Source organism: Saprolegnia diclina (genome assembly GCF_000281045.1).
Source record: "Saprolegnia diclina VS20 unplaced genomic scaffold supercont1.26, whole genome shotgun sequence".
Lineage (NCBI taxonomy): Eukaryota > Oomycota > Saprolegniomycetes > Saprolegniales > Saprolegniaceae > Saprolegnia > Saprolegnia diclina.
In genome coordinates this window covers 309,780-326,906 of record NW_008246093.1, presented here as the reverse complement: position 1 = coordinate 326,906, position 17,127 = coordinate 309,780, and the positions used below count along the sequence as shown (strand labels likewise).

The 17,127-nt window shown below is 56.7% G+C and overlaps 6 protein-coding genes across 6 annotated transcripts; 5 read left to right on the top strand and 1 right to left on the bottom strand.

Annotated features, from left to right (window-relative positions):
• Positions 1-252: 252 nt before the first annotated feature.
• On the top strand, positions 253-777 carry SDRG_08541 (hypothetical protein). The gene has a single exon (XM_008614433.1). It carries the CDS (start codon positions 345-347, stop codon positions 699-701), a length of 357 nt encoding a protein of 118 aa, XP_008612655.1. The 5' UTR covers positions 253-344; the 3' UTR covers positions 702-777.
• A 507-nt stretch (positions 778-1,284) lies between these two features.
• On the top strand, positions 1,285-1,810 carry SDRG_08540 (hypothetical protein). The gene has a single exon (XM_008614432.1). It carries the CDS (start codon positions 1,442-1,444, stop codon positions 1,727-1,729), a length of 288 nt encoding a protein of 95 aa, XP_008612654.1. The 5' UTR covers positions 1,285-1,441; the 3' UTR covers positions 1,730-1,810.
• Positions 1,811-2,265: 455 nt separating this feature from the next.
• Positions 2,266-3,846, bottom strand: SDRG_08539 (hypothetical protein). The gene is made up of 3 exons (XM_008614431.1): positions 3,571-3,846; positions 3,265-3,518; positions 2,266-3,220 (listed from the first exon to the last, which is right to left on the bottom strand). The coding sequence occupies exons 1-3, from the start codon at positions 3,782-3,784 to the stop codon at positions 2,318-2,320; spliced, it is 1,371 nt and encodes a 456-aa protein (XP_008612653.1). The 5' UTR covers positions 3,785-3,846; the 3' UTR covers positions 2,266-2,317.
• Positions 3,847-6,326: 2,480 nt separating this feature from the next.
• SDRG_08538 (hypothetical protein) lies at positions 6,327-8,452 on the top strand (the record flags this gene model as incomplete). The annotated part of the gene is made up of 10 exons (XM_008614430.1): positions 6,327-6,587; positions 6,639-6,690; positions 6,739-6,824; positions 6,879-7,000; positions 7,049-7,154; positions 7,202-7,642; positions 7,689-7,838; positions 7,894-8,010; positions 8,059-8,129; positions 8,178-8,452. 10 exons carry the CDS (start codon positions 6,327-6,329, stop codon positions 8,377-8,379), a joined length of 1,608 nt encoding a protein of 535 aa, XP_008612652.1. The 3' UTR covers positions 8,380-8,452.
• Positions 8,453-10,583: 2,131 nt separating this feature from the next.
• SDRG_08537 (hypothetical protein) lies at positions 10,584-12,838 on the top strand. The gene is made up of 12 exons (XM_008614429.1): positions 10,584-10,826; positions 10,869-10,920; positions 10,979-11,064; positions 11,111-11,232; positions 11,281-11,386; positions 11,431-11,640; positions 11,685-11,915; positions 11,965-12,114; positions 12,164-12,280; positions 12,342-12,412; positions 12,462-12,535; positions 12,584-12,838. The coding sequence occupies exons 1-12, from the start codon at positions 10,596-10,598 to the stop codon at positions 12,724-12,726; spliced, it is 1,593 nt and encodes a 530-aa protein (XP_008612651.1). The 5' UTR covers positions 10,584-10,595; the 3' UTR covers positions 12,727-12,838.
• A 529-nt stretch (positions 12,839-13,367) lies between these two features.
• SDRG_08536 (hypothetical protein) lies at positions 13,368-15,563 on the top strand. The gene is made up of 9 exons (XM_008614428.1): positions 13,368-13,788; positions 13,840-13,925; positions 13,975-14,096; positions 14,143-14,464; positions 14,508-14,738; positions 14,792-14,941; positions 14,987-15,103; positions 15,148-15,292; positions 15,333-15,563. Exons 1-9 carry the CDS (start codon positions 13,479-13,481, stop codon positions 15,464-15,466), a joined length of 1,617 nt encoding a protein of 538 aa, XP_008612650.1. The 5' UTR covers positions 13,368-13,478; the 3' UTR covers positions 15,467-15,563.
• Positions 15,564-17,127: the final 1,564 nt, after the last annotated feature.

Sequence of the window (17,127 nt, the reverse complement as noted above, 5' to 3'; positions counted from 1 at the left end):
AAGCCCGTTTTGGAGAGGCTTGTAGCACCACCAGATCTCAGATGCCTTGATCGCGCGTGCAGCAAATGGCAAACAGCAAGTTTCTTGGTGGATCGTTTCTTGGCTATTGATTGTGACGAGGTCAAGGAGTAGCCGCGAGAGCAGATTACACGACGATCGATGGTCCAATAGATTAGATCGCGCCCACTGTAGGACACATACGAGGGGTGGTGCCTACTACGGTACACAAGCCAGCAGGATCAGACGCCAAAAGCTGGTTACGCCACCCAGAGTCCACGCCAACCACGTACCATCTCGACGACGCCACCTTTCTCGCAGTTTTCAATTTCCCGCCACGAGTCAAGATGATGCTCACCATGTCAGGCAGCTCGGGCGTCTTTGCGTACGACCGCGCCAAGCTCTACGCCGACTATTCTGGCGACAAGACGGCCACAAGCACTGCGTACGTTACCAAACCGACGCGCCGATCGAGTTCAGGGTCGTCGGCCGAGACTGCGACGTCCGCATCGCCGCCCCCGCCCTACAAGCCCGCATTTGCCTTTGATCTGCAGACGATGCTCGTGCAAATGACCGCCAGCGTCGAGCCGTCCGTGCCAAAGCCGACAAAGCCGACGCCAACGACCAAGCCGCATCGTGTCTACGGCGACTATGTGGACGCCGCGTACAACCGGCCACGGTTTGCGTCCCGGCAGCGCTACTAAATCGCCGTTTTCTCGTATTTAAGATGCAAAATCGACCTAATCCTATGTAATTGTACACTCGACGTTGACTCGAACAGGTGCCATGCGCTTGGCGCGCGGACTAAAGAAAAGAACCCTCTGCATGGACGTGGACGCACCCGCGTCTGCCCGCTTGCGAGTCCCACGCTGTTTCGCCAACAATTAGACGCCGCCGCGCGCACGACCCCCAATGTGCTGTACGTGACGTGGGTGGACCGACAACGATCACTGCGCTAAGATTCCTTCAAGCATTCCAAGCTCGTCGTCCGTCGTCTGCGTCCGTATCAGCAACAACCCAAGCATGGTGTTGGGATGCCGAGGTCGCTGTAGAAGAGAGCGCGGCACGGACTTCTATGGAACGCAGCATCGGACACGTTCATCAATCCAGCGCGCCATCTTGCGCGTCTTGCAGTGTTAAATGGCGCAGAGGACCAGCCAGCTTGTTTAGCCGAAGGCACTTGGCGAAGAGAGCACCCAGCTGTCGTGGCAAGCTGTGGCGGGAATGTGGCTGCCAGCTGGCGGGTCTGCGTGAACACGCCAGAGAGCGATATGGAATCTGACATTAGTTCGAGTCGCAAAGAATGGAAGGCCGAGCACCACCCGCGACGGCTGGTTGCGTTCGATGGCGTTGACCTGTCCCACGGCAACTGGAATCGCAACCCACTTCAAGAGCCTCACTTTTCCATTCACCTCGAATACGACACTTACTACTGCGCAATAAGATGCTTGGCTCGTACAACCACCTCCTCCACAACGCGCACTCCAAGGCGGTGGGCGACATCACCAAGCAGCAAGGACCCACTAAGCGACGTATCTCCCGCACCGGCACGGTCGACTCGAACGCGTCGTCGGTCGGCACGGCCACGAGCAGCTCGAGCGACGACAGCATGAAGCTTCCCAAGTACCGCCCTGCGTTCCGGTACAACCTCAGCGTCATCGTCACCGACCTCCGAAAAAGCGTCGAGCAGCCAACGGCGCGCCGCCCCCATCACGGCCATCAGCGCGTCTAAGTGTGCGCCGTATCTAGCTCCGTGTCTCAGTGTGATGCCGTCTGCAATTTATATCATAATTTATCCAAGTGTTGTTCGGTATGACTTCGTGAATTGCTTGGCTTCACTGCGCCTCTCGAGAAAGGCCTGCACAGGTCATACGAGGACGCGTTTTTAATGGGGGGTCGAGCAGCGCCCACGTACGTGTCCACGCCCCTTCGTGCCCAGTGACCCACACCGAATGGGTTCGTGGCCACAGAACACAGCCGTTCGGCGCGTGTCCGATGATATACGTACATATTCGGCGGCGGCTCAGCGGCGAGGGATCGGCAAAAAGGCGTTTTCATTTTTCCCCTTGCTTCTGCGCAGCGAGTATCTTGCATACTCTACTATATTACCACGGGCGGACTATTACTCATACTGCTCAACTCTCGTGCGGTGTTGATGCGTTGCGCATCCTGGTCCCGCGCGATGAGACCCACCACATTGCCGTTGGAGATTGCACCAATCAACGCATAGATTGGATGACGTGGCAGGCTGAGCTGGCAACGGAAGCATGCAAGACACAACGGTAGACTTATAGCTTATAACATGCACAGCACACGCCTACTAATCGGCCAAAACACTTCGCGCCAGCGGTCGCTCTGAAGCGACGCGCGTGGGCTTGACATCGACACCATAGCAGCTCAAGTACGAGAGGTCCATGCGCTCGCTGCTACTGCCGGCTGCGGCGCTGCTGCTGCTATGCGCCGTCGACGGTGTCGGCTTGTTGGGCGGCGAGATGCGCGGGGCCGACTCGTGTCGCTGCGACGACCGGCGGCGGTGCAACGACCGGTTCTCGCTGTCGTCGTACAAGTGGATCGGCCGTGGCCCGCTGTCCGTGTTGGGCGACGGGTGTCGAGGCACGCCATTGCTCGAGTTGGTCCACGCACCTGTCGAGTCGGATGTGCCAGAGCGACACGTGTGGAGCATGCTCTGCTCCCATTGGCCGTCGCGGACGCTGTCGGAGCAGTAAGTACAGATGCGTGCGCGCGTCGGGCCTGTGATGCCGCCGTTGACGCGCCACGAGTGGCTGCAGCTCGTGCACACCGCGTTGCTGCACGCTTGGCAGGCCTTTTGCCGATGAAAGCGGAACGATTTGGCGCAGATTGTGCAGTTCTTGGCGGCTTTTGCGGTCTTCTTGACGTCGTCCTTGCTCCGGAGTGGCTGCGTTGCGAGGCGGAGGCCGTGCACGTAGTCGTTGATCATCGTGATCTTGCGCGCCCGGCGCTTGAGCGCCATCTTGATGACCCATGGCGGAATCGCGCCCTTGAAGTCCGTCGACATGTGGTAGATGACGTCGAGGACACCCGGGGTCTCGGACTCCAAGAAGACGCAGCCCGTGTGGTCGAGCGTCGCACGGATCAAGTTGAGGCTCGTCGCCTCCAAGGACGGGCAGCACCCGAGGTTCAGCGACGACTGGCAGTAGGCCCAGCCGCGCCGACCATTGCTCATTTCAAACTCGTTTTGCGCCTACACCACATTTAGCATCCAGGAGGTTGATCGGGAGTTGGTACCTCAATGTAGAGGTAGTCGCGGTTCTTGATCATGGGCACGGGGCTCTCGACGGCGACCCACTTGACGTACATTTGCCGCAGCGGGTGGTCAGCCGTCCGCTTCACAAAGCTGTAGAGCGGAATGATGTCGAGAATGTCGCTCGCGTAATGACGCATGTACTCGAAGCACTTGTCGCGCGTCTCAAAGGCGTGGAGAAGCGCGACTTCCTCGAGCGTCGCGTTCACTTGCGAGATGGCGCGAAGGCACGTTAGACCTACATTGAGATTCAGATTGAGATGCAATCGTTTTTCAACGGCAAAACGTACCTTTGGCAAAGGTGGGCGACGCGCCTTCGAGGAGGCGGACACCGTTTTGGTCGCCGGCCGACGTCCACGTGATGGCGTCGTTGTGGTTGAGGATGCGGTCGAGGAACTGCCGCAGCGCGCGCTCGCCGCTCTGGATGAGCCGGCTCTCGTCCTTGGCGCTCAGCGAAGGGCACTGGAACGCGTTCGTCTGCAGCGGGTAGTGCTTTCGAGTCATGTCCGGTGGAATGCTGATTTGTGCTCCGTCGAGCTCAACAAGTCGCGTCTCGAAGACAAGCCACCCGAATCAGGTTCTCGGATGTAAGCTTATTAGACGCGACCGCGCAATTACGCATCAAGGCTGACAACCCAACGCGGTCGGTTTATTGCCGTCTCGACCACCAATGCTAGCCGCGTCGACAAGAACGAAGCTCCATCTGCCCGCAACCGTCAAGAACGAGCCGTCAAGCGTGATCTGAACGCTGTAGAGGCCCTCTTGCTGGGCATGGCGAGGTGTCCGGCGCCGCACCACGTGGCAGCTGGGGGTGGCAGCTGGCTTTGCATACACTTGCCGTACCGTGGCAAACGCAATTGATGAATACGTCCAGTGCAGCATCGTGTACAAAACACGTTGGATGCCTCTTCGATACTAGTACTAGCCACCGGCACCGTTGCCAGCACGTCGTCTGGGGCGGCGTCGGATGCTTCGGAGGCGGCGGGAGCCGGCAATAAACTGACCATGCAGAAAAACGACCATGCAACCGGCAGACGCACCCAGATTCCAGCAGCACGACGGACGAGCGCAAGAGAGTTGGCTTGATGGGCGTAGATCAGGCGCGCTGGGTGTCAAAACACAGTCTTTCCGACCGTGGTACGTTGGACCGATCGTAAGACAGCACCTCGGAGGAGGCACGGGAGGTCGCCCGAGGCTGTGCTGATGCGGCGTCGGTCAGGTGCGCATCACAAGGATCGATCTGGGTGCTGGTATAGCAATTGCATGCACTCGTGCTTGAGCGCATCTTGAGGCAAGTGAATCTGAGCAGCGCGCGATGCTTGCCTAAACATCGGTCGAACCAGAGCTTTCTCTACGACGCGCCAACATTGCTCGCGACCTGATAGCATGACGTCAACCGTCGCACGGTTCAAGTTGGTTCAGATCGTCCTGATCCCGATCTGGTCGTCGGTCGCTCAACGATAAACGCATCGACCATGGTCGAAGCGCGTACTCTCAACCTAGGAGCATCGGAGGATAGACAGCAACGACAAACAAACACTACGCACGACGTCGTCGAGATCAGTCGCGACGCCTCGCTGTGGGATCTGCACTGCACTTGCGGCTCGTAAAACGCCAGAGGAATTCATTTCAATGCAGAGGGATAGAGCACATGAGAGCCTGGATAGAAAGAGCTACTAGTAGGGGAGGCCGTGGACAGACTTTCCGAGTCCTAACAAAGTACTCGAAAAGTCTTAGGACTCCCAAGGCTATCGATTCGCATCTTGCGCTGCGCGTGCATACGATGCAACCTTTACTCGGCGTGCATAGGTTGTGCCAATAGCTTGCGCCGACACAGAACCTCTCGCCTGGCGCGCAAATGGCGCCAACCGAAAATGCGCGCCGACTCTGGAAGCGACCAGCACGCAGCTTTATCCGGTTATTCTTACGGCCAGTCGTACGGTTCGTCTTTCGGCTAGCCAGAAAAACCGTTACAAGATAACCGGCTAGAGTGGATAACCGGTTGTGACCTCAGCCACCAAGATCCAGCGCTGCACAAGCATTGCAAGAGCGCCATCATCGTAAAATGGGTCCCAAGCTTTCGTTTGCTTGCGAGAAAACACAAAGGTGCGGGAATTAATAACGTAGCCTCTAATTCATACCACATCGAGCTGTGATTTGGCAGGCCCAACTGGACTCTTGGTGAGGTAGCCTGTACGACGGACAACGGGAAATTCCCTCGCGACACGAAGAAGAACCCACAAGCCACGAGCTCATCGAGTCAACTTACATTCTCTTGCCCAATGCTGATAGCTAATGCTGATGGAGGGACACGAATTCTTGTCGACGCCGCTGTGGATCAGCGACTGACCGACTGACGTGGCTCGTAACAAGCATCGGAACCAATCACGGTAGAAACGACCTTGAATCCAGCCGGCAAGTGTCGACTGATCGTCGATGTAAACCAGCGTCTGATCACGAGCAGCACGTGCAACAAAATGGGTTTGGCTCGGTTGATGCACCAAGGGAGTGTAGCTCCAGCATGGTTTTCATCTTGAGTCGCACGGCTCGGGTGGCTAGCCTTGATAGCGCTACCGGTACCGGTACACTGCGACTGGCGTGTACTAGTATGTGCAACTGCATGCGTACCATCATCACCCATTGCACGCACTCAACTTTTGTTGCAGCTTCGTGGAGTGGGTCGGTCATCGACACGTCGTTTGTGGCACGACGCGGCCGCTAACGCATGCGAGGGGCGACCTCGCCAGCTTCCAGAAGCCTGGTTCAGTGCCATCGGCTCTTCGAGTCGGTTGGCGACGATGACGCCGCGCTCGGTACTTTCATGACGCACGCAAACGCGTGTTGACTCGACAGCGCGGGAGATCCCTCGAGCCTGGCTTCTTGTGTGATTGGCCCGTCGCAATTGGAACCGCCAATCAATTCGCTCATAAATTGGAAGCGACCAATCACGAGCGCGCCGTTAGGTGTCGCTTCAACATGGCCATGTGGCCAAGTGCAATTTGGGAACCTTAATCTTTGCATCAACACGCCCCACTTTCCTTTTAGCATGCTTTCGCACACGTCCCGCCGCCTTGCCCGCCGGAGCCTCTCGACCGCGACGTCGCGCATCTTCAAGTCGCCGCACCCGGACGTCGAGCTGCCGCTCCAGACCTCGTGGGAGCTCCTCCAGACCGCATCCAAGGGCCGCGAAGACCGCACGGCGCTCATTTGCGGCCTCACGCACGAGAAGATGACGTACGGGACGTTCATTTCCAGCGTGCAAAAGGTCGCGGCCTCGTTTCTCGAGCGGGGCGTTCAGAAGGGCGACGTATGTGCATTTTCCTCGTCACTTTCACCTCTCAATTCCGACTTCAACTAGGTCATTGCAACCAACGCCGTCAACTGCGTCGAGTATCCCATCATCTTTCACGGTACGAGTTTGAACAAAAGCTGCAGCATCTCACAAACACGATACGTAGCGGCAACTGCGATTGGTGCGATCCTGTCGCCGGCCTCGCCGCAATTCCGTGGCGCCGAACTCGCCGTCCAAATGAAGGCGGCCAAGGTATTACTTCCATTCGCTCGATACAGTGCATTTTACAGAATGTGCTCGGACTAGGCCAAGTTTCTCATCACGCACGCGGCGGTGCAAGATGCGGCCAAGGAGGCCATGGAGTTTTACCCGCTCCCGATGGACCGCCAGTTTTGCATTGGACCCTCGACCCACTACCAGTCGTTCGAGTACGTCGCCTTCCTTGCTTCTGATACTCAACCACACATTTTGACTAGTGAGCTCCTCAAAACGAGCAATTTGCACCCGTCGCAGGTCGCGGTCAACCTCAAGAAGGACGTGAGCTACCTCCCGTTCTCGAGCGGCACGACGGGCCCGCCCAAGGTACTAGAAACTTCACAACACTAACGTATATTTTGTGATGGCACTAGGGCGTCAAGCTGTCGTACTTCAACTTGGCCGCGAACGCGATGCAGACGTCGGTGCTCGACGACCTCACCGGCCACACGGTCTCGGTGCTGCCGTATTTCCACATTTACGGCACGATGCTCATGAACGTGTCGCTGCTTCAAGGCGGAGCGCAAATCGTCATGCCCAAGTTTGATCCGCCGGCGTTTCTTGGCAACCTCCAAAGATACGAAGTCCGCCTCAACCACATTGTGCCGCCGATCGCAGCCTTCCTCGCCAAGCACCCGCTCGTCGACCAGTTTGATCTCTCGGCCACCAAAATGCTCGTCTCGGCGGCCGCGCCCATGGGCGAAGGGCTCGAAGCCGCGATCAAGGAGCGCCTTGGTATCACCGTCAAGCAAGCGTACGGCATGACCGAGCTCTCGCCCGTCGCCAACTACTCGCAGGACCACAACGCCAAGAATGTACGTTCGATACGATTTAGTATCAGATCTTATAGCCAAGGGGTAGGGCTCGATTGGTGCGACGATTCCCAACACGGAGCTGCGCGTCGTGTGCCCCTTCAAGGAAGGCGACGTTGGTGTCCGTGAAGTCGGCGAGCTCTGGTACCGTGGCCCACAGACGATGCTCGGCTACCTCGACAATGACGAAGCGACCAACGTACATACAGATCTGGGTTACGAACCTTGCAATCTCATATGGCAACAACGTGTAGGCGACGCTGACGGCCGATGGCTTTGTGCGCACGGGTGACATGGGCTATGTGGACGAGGAAGGCCACGTGTTTATCGTGGACCGCCTCAAGGAACTCATCAAGTACAAGGGCCACCAGGTACGACCTCGGAAAACACAGTGATGACCTTACACTTTATGGTGCTAGATTGCCCCCGCCGAGCTTGAAGATGTGCTCGTGACGCACCCCAAGGTCGCCGATGCCGGTTGCATCCGCGGGTACGATTCAGAGCCATCAAGTCGACGAGGAGCTCATGATTGTTGTAGTCAGAACGCCGATGGCGAAGAAATCCCCAAGGCCTGTGTCGTCCTCAAGCCCGGTCAGACCATCTCGGGCGAAGAACTCATGGAGTACGTGGCCGAGCGCGTCGCACCCTTCAAGAAGGTTCGCCAAGTGGTGTTTGTGCCCGAAATTCCCAAGAGTGCCACGGGCAAGATCCTCCGCCGTGAGCTCCAGGCCCAATATTAGAGAAGACGTCAGTGTAGCTAGTTGTCGTGGAATGACTGTCGAATGGATGATGTCATTTGGAACAAAATGTGAGCAGTTCTTTCTATTAAGCCATTCCAAGTAATGGCATTGCTACTTGTTGTGCCTGTTCGCACGCGCCTTTCACACGTCGTCGAGCAAGCTGCTGTACTTTGTGTCGTAGCACAAGAAAACATTGGTTGGATCACAAGCACATTCGAGCTAGTAACTTTCTGAGGGAGTGCCAGAGGACGCATGGTGGCTGCTGGGACAGACCAAAGTTCGAATCATACACGACAGAGCTCTCGCCGTGTACTCGATTCCTTGCGAGCGCATGGGCCATCAAATTGGTCCTTGGTCCAGCCCTAGCCCTAGCGCGCGCAGACTTTTTAGATGTCATGTTATACTAGTACGCCAACACCCCACTGGCCTCGATCTCGGTTGCATTCGCGGGGTGGAGCAAGGCGGGACAAGGGTTATTGCAACGTTTGCACTCATCTATCGTTTTTGTGGAAAAGTTGTCGATGACCACATAGCCCGAAATGCATTTGTCGACATCAACGACGCGATCTCTAAAGATAAAACGGGTAAAATATGTGTAAGTCGTCGGCAGTGTCAGGAGAGCACCTCCAGAGGCTCGTCAGCCGACACGAAGATGACACAACTTCGTCGCTTTTCCGTTTGGTGGTTTTCTCCAGCCCACCTCATTGGCTGTTTTCCCACCGAGGCTAGGGCTTTTTCCCTCCACTCGGAGGTTTTGCCCACCTCTCTCGTAGTTTGTATGTCCCATAATGTCCTGAATACATTCCGGGCCATTGGTCGTGGGGACCTCACGGTCCCTCACTTCTGTTTTGGTTCCGTTCTGGCTTGCTTCCCGCTTGCCCGTTTGCCTCCTCTTCTTCCTCTTCCTCTTCTTAGCTTCGTTCCTCTGCTTTGTGCTTCGCTGCCCCAAGTGCCAGCTTGACAGGCAGATCATACTAGTAGAGGTAGTCCACAACTTGTCTGTTGTGGATCGTATCGCAAAATAATGTTTCGTTGGCGCAAGCTGGGGCACCCGCATCAACAAGGCAAGGGAGTTGTCTATTCCCTTGAACAAGGAGGTTGCACGGCCAATGTATGTGCTGGACCAGTATCGAAAGCAGTTGCACCAGTGTCATCGCGACATCAACAAACGGACACGTTGACAAAGACGCAAGATTTCTAGTTGGGTGCTGTTGGAGAACGAAGGGAATGGAACAAACCGACGCAGCACGCAGCGGTAAAGCAGATACTATCGAGTTGCCGGGTAGCCACAGAGAAAGATTTTACATGGCCAGCGTGGCGTTCTTGAAGTCACACCACCACGCAGAATCAACGTTCGTCGCGACGGAAGTCGCGAGGCACCTCTCGTCATCAACGCTGTTCCTGTCCTGTTTTAGTTAGTTAGTATATGTCCTAGCGTATTTGCTGGATTGCACGACTGTCGGATTGAACACTCGTAGTGTCGTCGCAATATTCATTGATCGCAAGAAGCTTCTGCCTGCTCTGCACCGTGGTACCAATGCCGTAGTACAAACGTTATCCTGTTTGGCGATCTCGACTCCACTCCAATAGTATGATAATACTATATCACAATGAGCATATACTATTTACAACTAGCGATCCAGCCAGGACGATGGGAAGTTTGATTCAGCACCTTCAACAGCAGATACGCTACTCTACATACATCCCGTCGACACTAAAATATCAAAAGGCATCCATAGCGACGTGTACAAACTCTCCAAGCCTCGTGGAACCGTGGTGCAGCCGTGCTCGTCTCGAATGACGTCTGCACCCATCATACCAAAATAATGTTGCTTAGTGTTGTTTACTCGATCTATCCGATTCGTGTGCCGATGGCGTGTCCAAATATCTTGAAGATTGTATGCTCGAGACGACGTGTCCATGCAGAATCTCAGCGCCAATACAGTGTATTGCCGTCTGGTCGGCGCTCTTATCGGCCGTGCCACCGACGCCGGCGTGCGTGGCGACCTTTTGTGGCATCAGCGACAGTGCATACACACTATACGCCCTGTCTGCGTCCTGGTGGCCCACCCAGTGCGAACCTTTGAACCCTTTCATGCTTGCCTTCCATTACACTGTATGCGTGCGACACGATATCCGTACGCGTGACGGCCGGTGCGGACACGTTGCAAGACAGGCGGTCGCCATGGCTTGCAGTTTGCACTTTGCCTTTTGCCATGCTCCGCCGCCGCCTCTTCTCGACGCGCGTGTTCACGTCGCCGTACCCGGCTGTCTCGATCCCGTCCAAGACCCCGTGGGAGCTCATCCGCGACAGCAGCGTCGGCCGCGAAGAGAACCCGGCGCTCATCTGCGGCCTCACGCACGAGACGACGACCTTTGGCGGCTTCCTCGACAAGGTGCAGAAGATCGCGACGTCGCTCGCGGCCCTCGGCGTCAAAAAAGGAGACGTACGTACTGACCGTCCTCCATCCGCACGCCCATATTGCTAGGTCATTGGCACCAACGTCGTCAACTGCGTCGAGTACCCGCTCTTCTGCCATGGTACGCTCCATCATGACCCATACGATTGCTCGTTGCTCATGCAATGCCATGTGTGTAGCGGCCACGGCCCTCGGTGCCATCATGTCGCCGGCGTCGCCGCAGTTTCTCGGGACCGAGCTCGCCGCCCAAATGCGCGCCGCCAACGTACGACATTGCAATACCTCGCCGTCCTCTCACTGCATGCAACTAGGCCACGTACTTTATCACGCACCACTCGGTGCAAGCGTCCGCGCGCGATGCCATGACCGAGTACGCGATCCCGATCGACCATCAGTTTTGCGTCGGCCCGTCCGACACGTTCCAGTCCTTCGAGTACGACCGCCTTGCGAGTTCTGTGCTTGTGCTTATGGTATGCGGTAGCGACCTGCTGCGCGTCGACAGCATCAACGTCCCGGCAGTCGAGATTGATGTCGTCAACGACGTCAACTTTCTGCCCTTCTCGAGCGGCACGACCGGCCCGCCCAAGGTACACATCTCTGCGATGCCAACAGGAAGCGCATGTGCATATAGGGCGTCCGCTTGTCGTTTGGCGGCCTCACGTCCAACGTCGTCCAAGCCAGCTCCATCGATCGCATGGGGCCGCATGCGATCATGGTGCTGCCCTACTTTCACATTTACGCCACGTTCATGATGAACTGGGCCATGTACCAAGGCAGTGCGCAGGTCGTTTTGCCCAAGTTTGATCCGTCGACCTTTCTGCACTGCCTCGAGCGCTACAAGGTTAGCTCTGCATGTACGAGCAGGATGGTAGACTCCGAAACTAGGTTGAGAAGGCGCATCTCGTGCCACCGCTTGTGGCCTTCCTCGCCAAACACCCGATGGTCGACCAGTACGACCTCTCGGCGACCAAGCATGTGATTTCGGGCGCGGCGCCCATGGGCGAAGAGCTCGAACAGCAGCTGGAAGCGCGCCTAGGCATGAAGATCAAGCAAGGCTTTGGCATGACCGAGCTCTCGCCCGTTGGCGCGCTCCCCATGGACGGCCAGGCCAAATACGTACGCCCTATCTCTCTATGACAAAGTGTCCACATTATTACGTGATTAGGGCTCGGTGGGCCCGCTCTTGCCCAACACGGAACTCCGCGTCGTGTGCCCCATTAACGGCACGGACAATGACATTGACGTGCCGGGCGAGCTCTGGTACCGCGGTCCGCAGACGATGCTTGGCTACCTCAACAACGACGAAGCAACCGCGGTATGTATCAACTTGATAGGTTGAAACTACTAGATATGGTGGGCTCTAGGCGACGCTGACTGACGACGGGTTTGTCAAGACGGGCGACATTGGGTTTGTGGATAAGGATGGCCACATCTTCGTCGTCGACCGCCTCAAGGAGCTCATCAAGTACAAGGGCCACCAGGTATTTCTTCTGCTACAACTTTCACCATGAGGCCTTATGGTGTTGCGAATGATGCGCGTAGATTGCGCCGGCCGAGCTCGAAGACGTGGTCATGTCCCACCCCAAGGTCGCCGACGTGGGCTGCATTCGCGGGTACTACATCGATGCGGTCGTCGTCCACACGGCTCACAACAGCACGTAGGCGTGACGACGCGGGCGAAGAAATCCCCCGAGCCTGCGTGGTGGTGCAGCCCAACGAGACGCTGTCGGCGGACGGTAGACCTATCTGCATGGCAAGAGTAGCAGCTCACAGTGCTGGCGTAGAGCTCATGGCGTACGTGGCCGAGCGCGTCGCGCCCTTCAAGAAGGTGCGCGAGGTCGTCTTTGTCGACGTGATTCCCAAGAGCCCGTCCGGCAAGATCATTCGGCGCGAACTCCAAGCCAAGTTTGGGGCTGCGTTCGGCTAAGTCCTCTTCTCGTGTCTTCTTTGATAACGAAGCCTCGTTTGTGTGTGTTTGCAAAGTTAGAAATTGCATGAATCCGAGTGGCAATTTTGGAGAACCGTTGCGGGAATATTAGGTTGCGACTCTGGTATTTGTTATCGAATGTGATACACATATCCGATTTCCTTCGAGACGTCGGGAGCCTGGACACGACTTTCGGAACGACCATGTGGTACCAGACGGGCGGCAAGGGGCACACGCAGGCACGACGCCCCTTGTACCAACTCGAGTACCGTCCAACAATGCGACGGCAAAGCACCCATGATAAGCGCATCGAGTATTCCGACCAGGTATCCCGCCACGCCGTCGACGACGGGTTCTCATGCAGCTCCTTCGCGCTTGCGTGCCGTCGATCGAGCACGACGGATTGCGCTACGCAAGGCCATCGTAGCATCATGCATCTGGTGCCGCGCGGATCGGCGGCGGCGACGACGACGACAACTGGCATGGACAGCGTCCATGTAGGCTCTATCAGCGCACGACGGCTCGAAGGAGGCGCGGGGCCATGGGACCGAACTCCCCACAACGTTCGTATCCATGTGGCTCAACCTGCCAACACCAGATGCATCCGACCTTCTTGACTGCTTCGTCAACAGCAAATCGTCTCTCGGTCCAAGTTGAAGTTGCACTTTCGGCGTTTCAGCCAATCAGAAGCGGATCTTTTCGAGCAGCGATCAGCTCAGCTCAGTCGCTGATTTCTCGCCCACACGACGAGCATGCTCCTCCGCCGCCTCGCGTCGCGCCGCCTGTCGACGGCCGCCCAGCGCATCTTTGCCTCGCCCTTGCCAACGATCGAGTTCCCGCTCAAGACGACATGGGAACTCATCCAAGAGTCGGCGGCGACGCCCGACCAGATGCACAAGCCCGCAGTCATTTGCGGCGTCACGCACGAGTCCATGACGTATGGCGAGCTCGCGGCCAACGTCGAGAAGATCGCAACGTCGCTCTCGGAGCGGGGCATTGGCCAAGGCGACGTCGTCTTGACCAACGCCGTCAACTGCATCGAGTACCCTTTGATCGCGCAAGGTACTTTCGCATCGTCTTTGCTTTTGTAAAAATCGTGGGTGCACTGCGTAGCGGTGACGGCGCTTGGTGCGATCTTGTCGCCGGCGCCGCCTCTTTTCCGCGGTGACGAGCTGGCCGTTCAAATGAAAGCAGCCAACGTATGGTCGCACACAACCCTTGGTCGTTGGTTCATCATTCTTGATCTAGGTCAAGCTCGTGATTACACACCACACGGTCCAGGCGGCGGCGAAAGAAGCCATCGCACTCGCCCCGGTTGCATCCGACCGCCAGTTTTGCATTGGCCCATCCACCGATTTCGAGCCGTTCAGGTACTTGAAAAATTTACCAAAAACAAACGACCGAGCACACATGTAGCAACCTGCTCTCGCCGAGCGCGCTTCCGGGCACGTACCCCAAGCCGACGCTCAACCTTCTCGAAGACGTGAGCCACCTGCCCTTCTCGAGCGGCACGACCGGGCCGCCCAAAGGCGTCAAGCTCTCGTTTTGGAACATGACGGTCAACCCGCTCCAGGCGTCGTACGCCGAGCGCATGGGGCCGCACGCGCTCGCGATGCTGCCCTACTACCACATTTACGGCGGCATGCTCCTCAACATGTTCCTCTTCCAAGGCGTCGCGCAAGTCGTTTTGCCCAAGTTTGAGCCGCACACGTTTCTTGCCGCCATGCAGCGCTACAAGGTCGGCACTTGCTCTCGAGCGACATCTCATGCGATGCATGTAGATTGAGAAGGCGCACATTGTGCCGCCGATCGCAGCCTTCCTCGCCAAGCACCCGCTCGTGGACGAGTACGACCTCTCGGCGACGAAGGCTCTCATCTCAGGTGCGGCGCCCATGGGCCAAGAGCTCCAGGACGCCATCACCGACCGGCTTGGCCTCACGATGAAGCAAGCGTACGGCATGACCGAGCTCTCGCCGGTCGTCAACTACTCGATGGACGACAACGTCAAGCCGGTACATTTGGTTTTGAAATGCAAGGGTTAGGGTTCTACACCGAATGCGATTAGGGCTCGAGCGGCGTCCTTGTCCACAACACGGAGCTGCGCGTCGTGTGCCCTGAGAAGGGCCACGACCTTGACAAGCACCAAGTCGGCGAGCTCTGGTACCGCGGCCCGCAAGCGATGCTTGGTTACCTCAACAACGACGATGCGACCAAGGTCCGTCGATCTAGACTGATAGATTGATACATAAGACCGTCGTAGGCCACGATGACCGACTGTGGGTTTGTCAAGACGGGTGATTTGGGCTACGTGGACGACGACCACCACGTGTTCATTGTCGACCGCCTCAAAGAACTCATCAAGTACAAGGGCCACCAGGTTGGCACTCGCAATGCGATGACGTAGCATCTTACCTGGCGTAGATTGCGCCGGCCGAGCTCGAAGACGTGATCTTGTCGCATCCGAGTGTCGACGACGTGGGCTGCATCCGCGGGTACAACGCCGACAAGGAAGAAGAGCCACTGGCGTGCGTTGTGCTCAAGCCTGGCCACAGCGTGACGGCTGAAGGTATTACTTCTGGTTGGTTCGGCCATTGAAATTGAGATAGACATCATGGAGTACGCCAACAGCCGCGTCGCACCCTTCAAGAAGGTCCGTCAAGTGCAGTTCATTGACGCGGTGCCCAAGTCTGCGTCCGGCAAGATCCTCCGGCGCGAACTCCAAGCGCGGTTTGCGGCCTGAGCGGCGGTCGTCGTTTCAACAGTGTCCACATCTGTGCGTCCAATATACAGTGCTGTCTCTTTGTCTCTTCTACTCATACTACGACGAGATCGTTTTTAAATGGTGCACAAGTTGTCTGGTACAGTCCAACCTGTCCGTGCTGTCCACGGTCCATACCTCGCCAACGTAACAACGACTACTGACGCGAAAGGCTCAACCACCCGTCACTGACGTGCTTCGCCATCGCTGTTGATTTCAGAGTTCGACCCAAACGATATGGTTGCCCCATGGACGCTGAGCTTCAATTTGGCCCCCATGTGAAGCCCTGTGAAGCAACGACTACCCTCACATGTCATTCTTGATGGGCGCTACAGTGGCCCGCAACTTTACCCGACAGAGATTCACGACCTTTTTGTGCGGGTTATAAAAGATGTTTATAGCCGTTCTGTGCGCTAAACGTGCTATATATCGATAGCCGAGACACAGAGGAACACGAATATAGTTTGATCTTCTTCGTAGCATGTCTAGTCGCTGAGTTATAAAAGCTGGAAGACGGACCATTTAAGGTGGGGAGGGGCCAAAAATGTCCGTTTCCAGAGCCGGTACACCGGGCTACACCAACGCTATCCGTACAAAATCTCTTTAACCGGATAGTATGCCCCGGGCTACGAAAGTGATTCGCATCGCCATTTTTCACCACCGATCCATGGTGCGACCCGGCAGGCAAGCGTTTCATCTGCGCCGCGCCAGGGCAGGTCTTGAGGCCAAGCGCCAAGCGCCTGAGCTAGGCGACGTTGTTGAATTTGACGCCGAGGAGAGCGACAACACCGACGAAGAACACGACAACTGCGCCCACGAGCCTTGCCAACTTGTACTAGGACCGGTACCGGTGCGTGCTTTGATCCACCACTTTGACACCAACTGAGGAATTCCATTAGGAAGCATCGCTCGCGTACAAAGTCGGGACCATCGACTGAGACAGCGACGACGAGGTCGATCTATGGAGCCTACTGGATGCGCGGGGCGATGCTGTTGCAGGGACACCCAAGGGCCGTCTCACGATCCTACGCGAGCGCGAGCTGCTCGGCCCCGCCGAGACGATCCGTGGGCAGTGCAGGAAGACGCCCTGCACGACAGAAGAGCCGTACAATTGCTGTGCGGTCAACTTGCTCGACCATCAACCCGACTTTGCGGCTCAGAAGTCGATGCTTGAGAGGGTCTTTGAAGATAGCGGCCACTTGATGGACCTCCTCCGCAAGTTCCATCCCGAGTTCAACCCAATCGAAAACTATTGGGGAAGTGCCCAGGTCTACTGCTGTCATCACTGCGACTACACGTTCAAGGCCTCCGCGAAACGGTTCCAGCTGCTCTTGCTCAAGTCCCTCTGCAGCATGCTCAGCGCTTCGAGCGGCGTTATCATCGGTACATGCAGGTGTACGCAGCTGGACTTCCACCGCATCTCGCAGAGTTCGCCGTCAAGAAGTACAAATCTCACCGCTCCATTCCATCGGAGAATCTCATGGAACGCATGGAATTTGCAGCTAAAAAACGCTAGAAATCAACGTATATGTGCTCTTCTACTCACCGTTGTGTGTCTTTTCAGCCTCAACGGCGTCAAAACGATTCTGGAGAGGATTTTAGGTATTGCAAATTTTCCGACCAAATTTGTCCACTTTGACAAA

What these genes read in the sequence shown, in the direction of transcription:
- SDRG_08541 (XM_008614433.1), top strand. Translation starts at nt 345, where the DNA reads ATGATGCTCACCATGTCAGGCAGCTCGGGCGTCTTTGCGTACGACCGC.
- SDRG_08540 (XM_008614432.1), top strand. Translation starts at nt 1,442, where the DNA reads ATGCTTGGCTCGTACAACCACCTCCTCCACAACGCGCACTCCAAGGCG.
- SDRG_08539 (XM_008614431.1), bottom strand. Translation starts at nt 3,784, where the DNA reads ATGACTCGAAAGCACTACCCGCTGCAGACGAACGCGTTCCAGTGCCCT. An exon ending in GTCGCCCACCTTTGCCAAAG is followed by an intron (nt 3,519 to 3,570) that starts GTACGTTTTGCC and finishes ATCTCAATGTAG; the next exon opens with GTCTAACGTGCCTTCGCGCC. An exon ending in GCGACTACCTCTACATTGAG is followed by an intron (nt 3,221 to 3,264) that starts GTACCAACTCCC and finishes AATGTGGTGTAG; the next exon opens with GCGCAAAACGAGTTTGAAAT.
- SDRG_08537 (XM_008614429.1), top strand. Translation starts at nt 10,596, where the DNA reads ATGCTCCGCCGCCGCCTCTTCTCGACGCGCGTGTTCACGTCGCCGTAC. An exon ending in CCCAAATGCGCGCCGCCAAC is followed by an intron (nt 11,065 to 11,110) that starts GTACGACATTGC and finishes GCATGCAACTAG; the next exon opens with GCCACGTACTTTATCACGCA. An exon ending in CGAGACGCTGTCGGCGGACG is followed by an intron (nt 12,536 to 12,583) that starts GTAGACCTATCT and finishes GTGCTGGCGTAG; the next exon opens with AGCTCATGGCGTACGTGGCC.
- SDRG_08536 (XM_008614428.1), top strand. Translation starts at nt 13,479, where the DNA reads ATGCTCCTCCGCCGCCTCGCGTCGCGCCGCCTGTCGACGGCCGCCCAG. An exon ending in ACCGATTTCGAGCCGTTCAG is followed by an intron (nt 14,097 to 14,142) that starts GTACTTGAAAAA and finishes GCACACATGTAG; the next exon opens with CAACCTGCTCTCGCCGAGCG. An exon ending in CCACAGCGTGACGGCTGAAG is followed by an intron (nt 15,293 to 15,332) that starts GTATTACTTCTG and finishes AAATTGAGATAG; the next exon opens with ACATCATGGAGTACGCCAAC.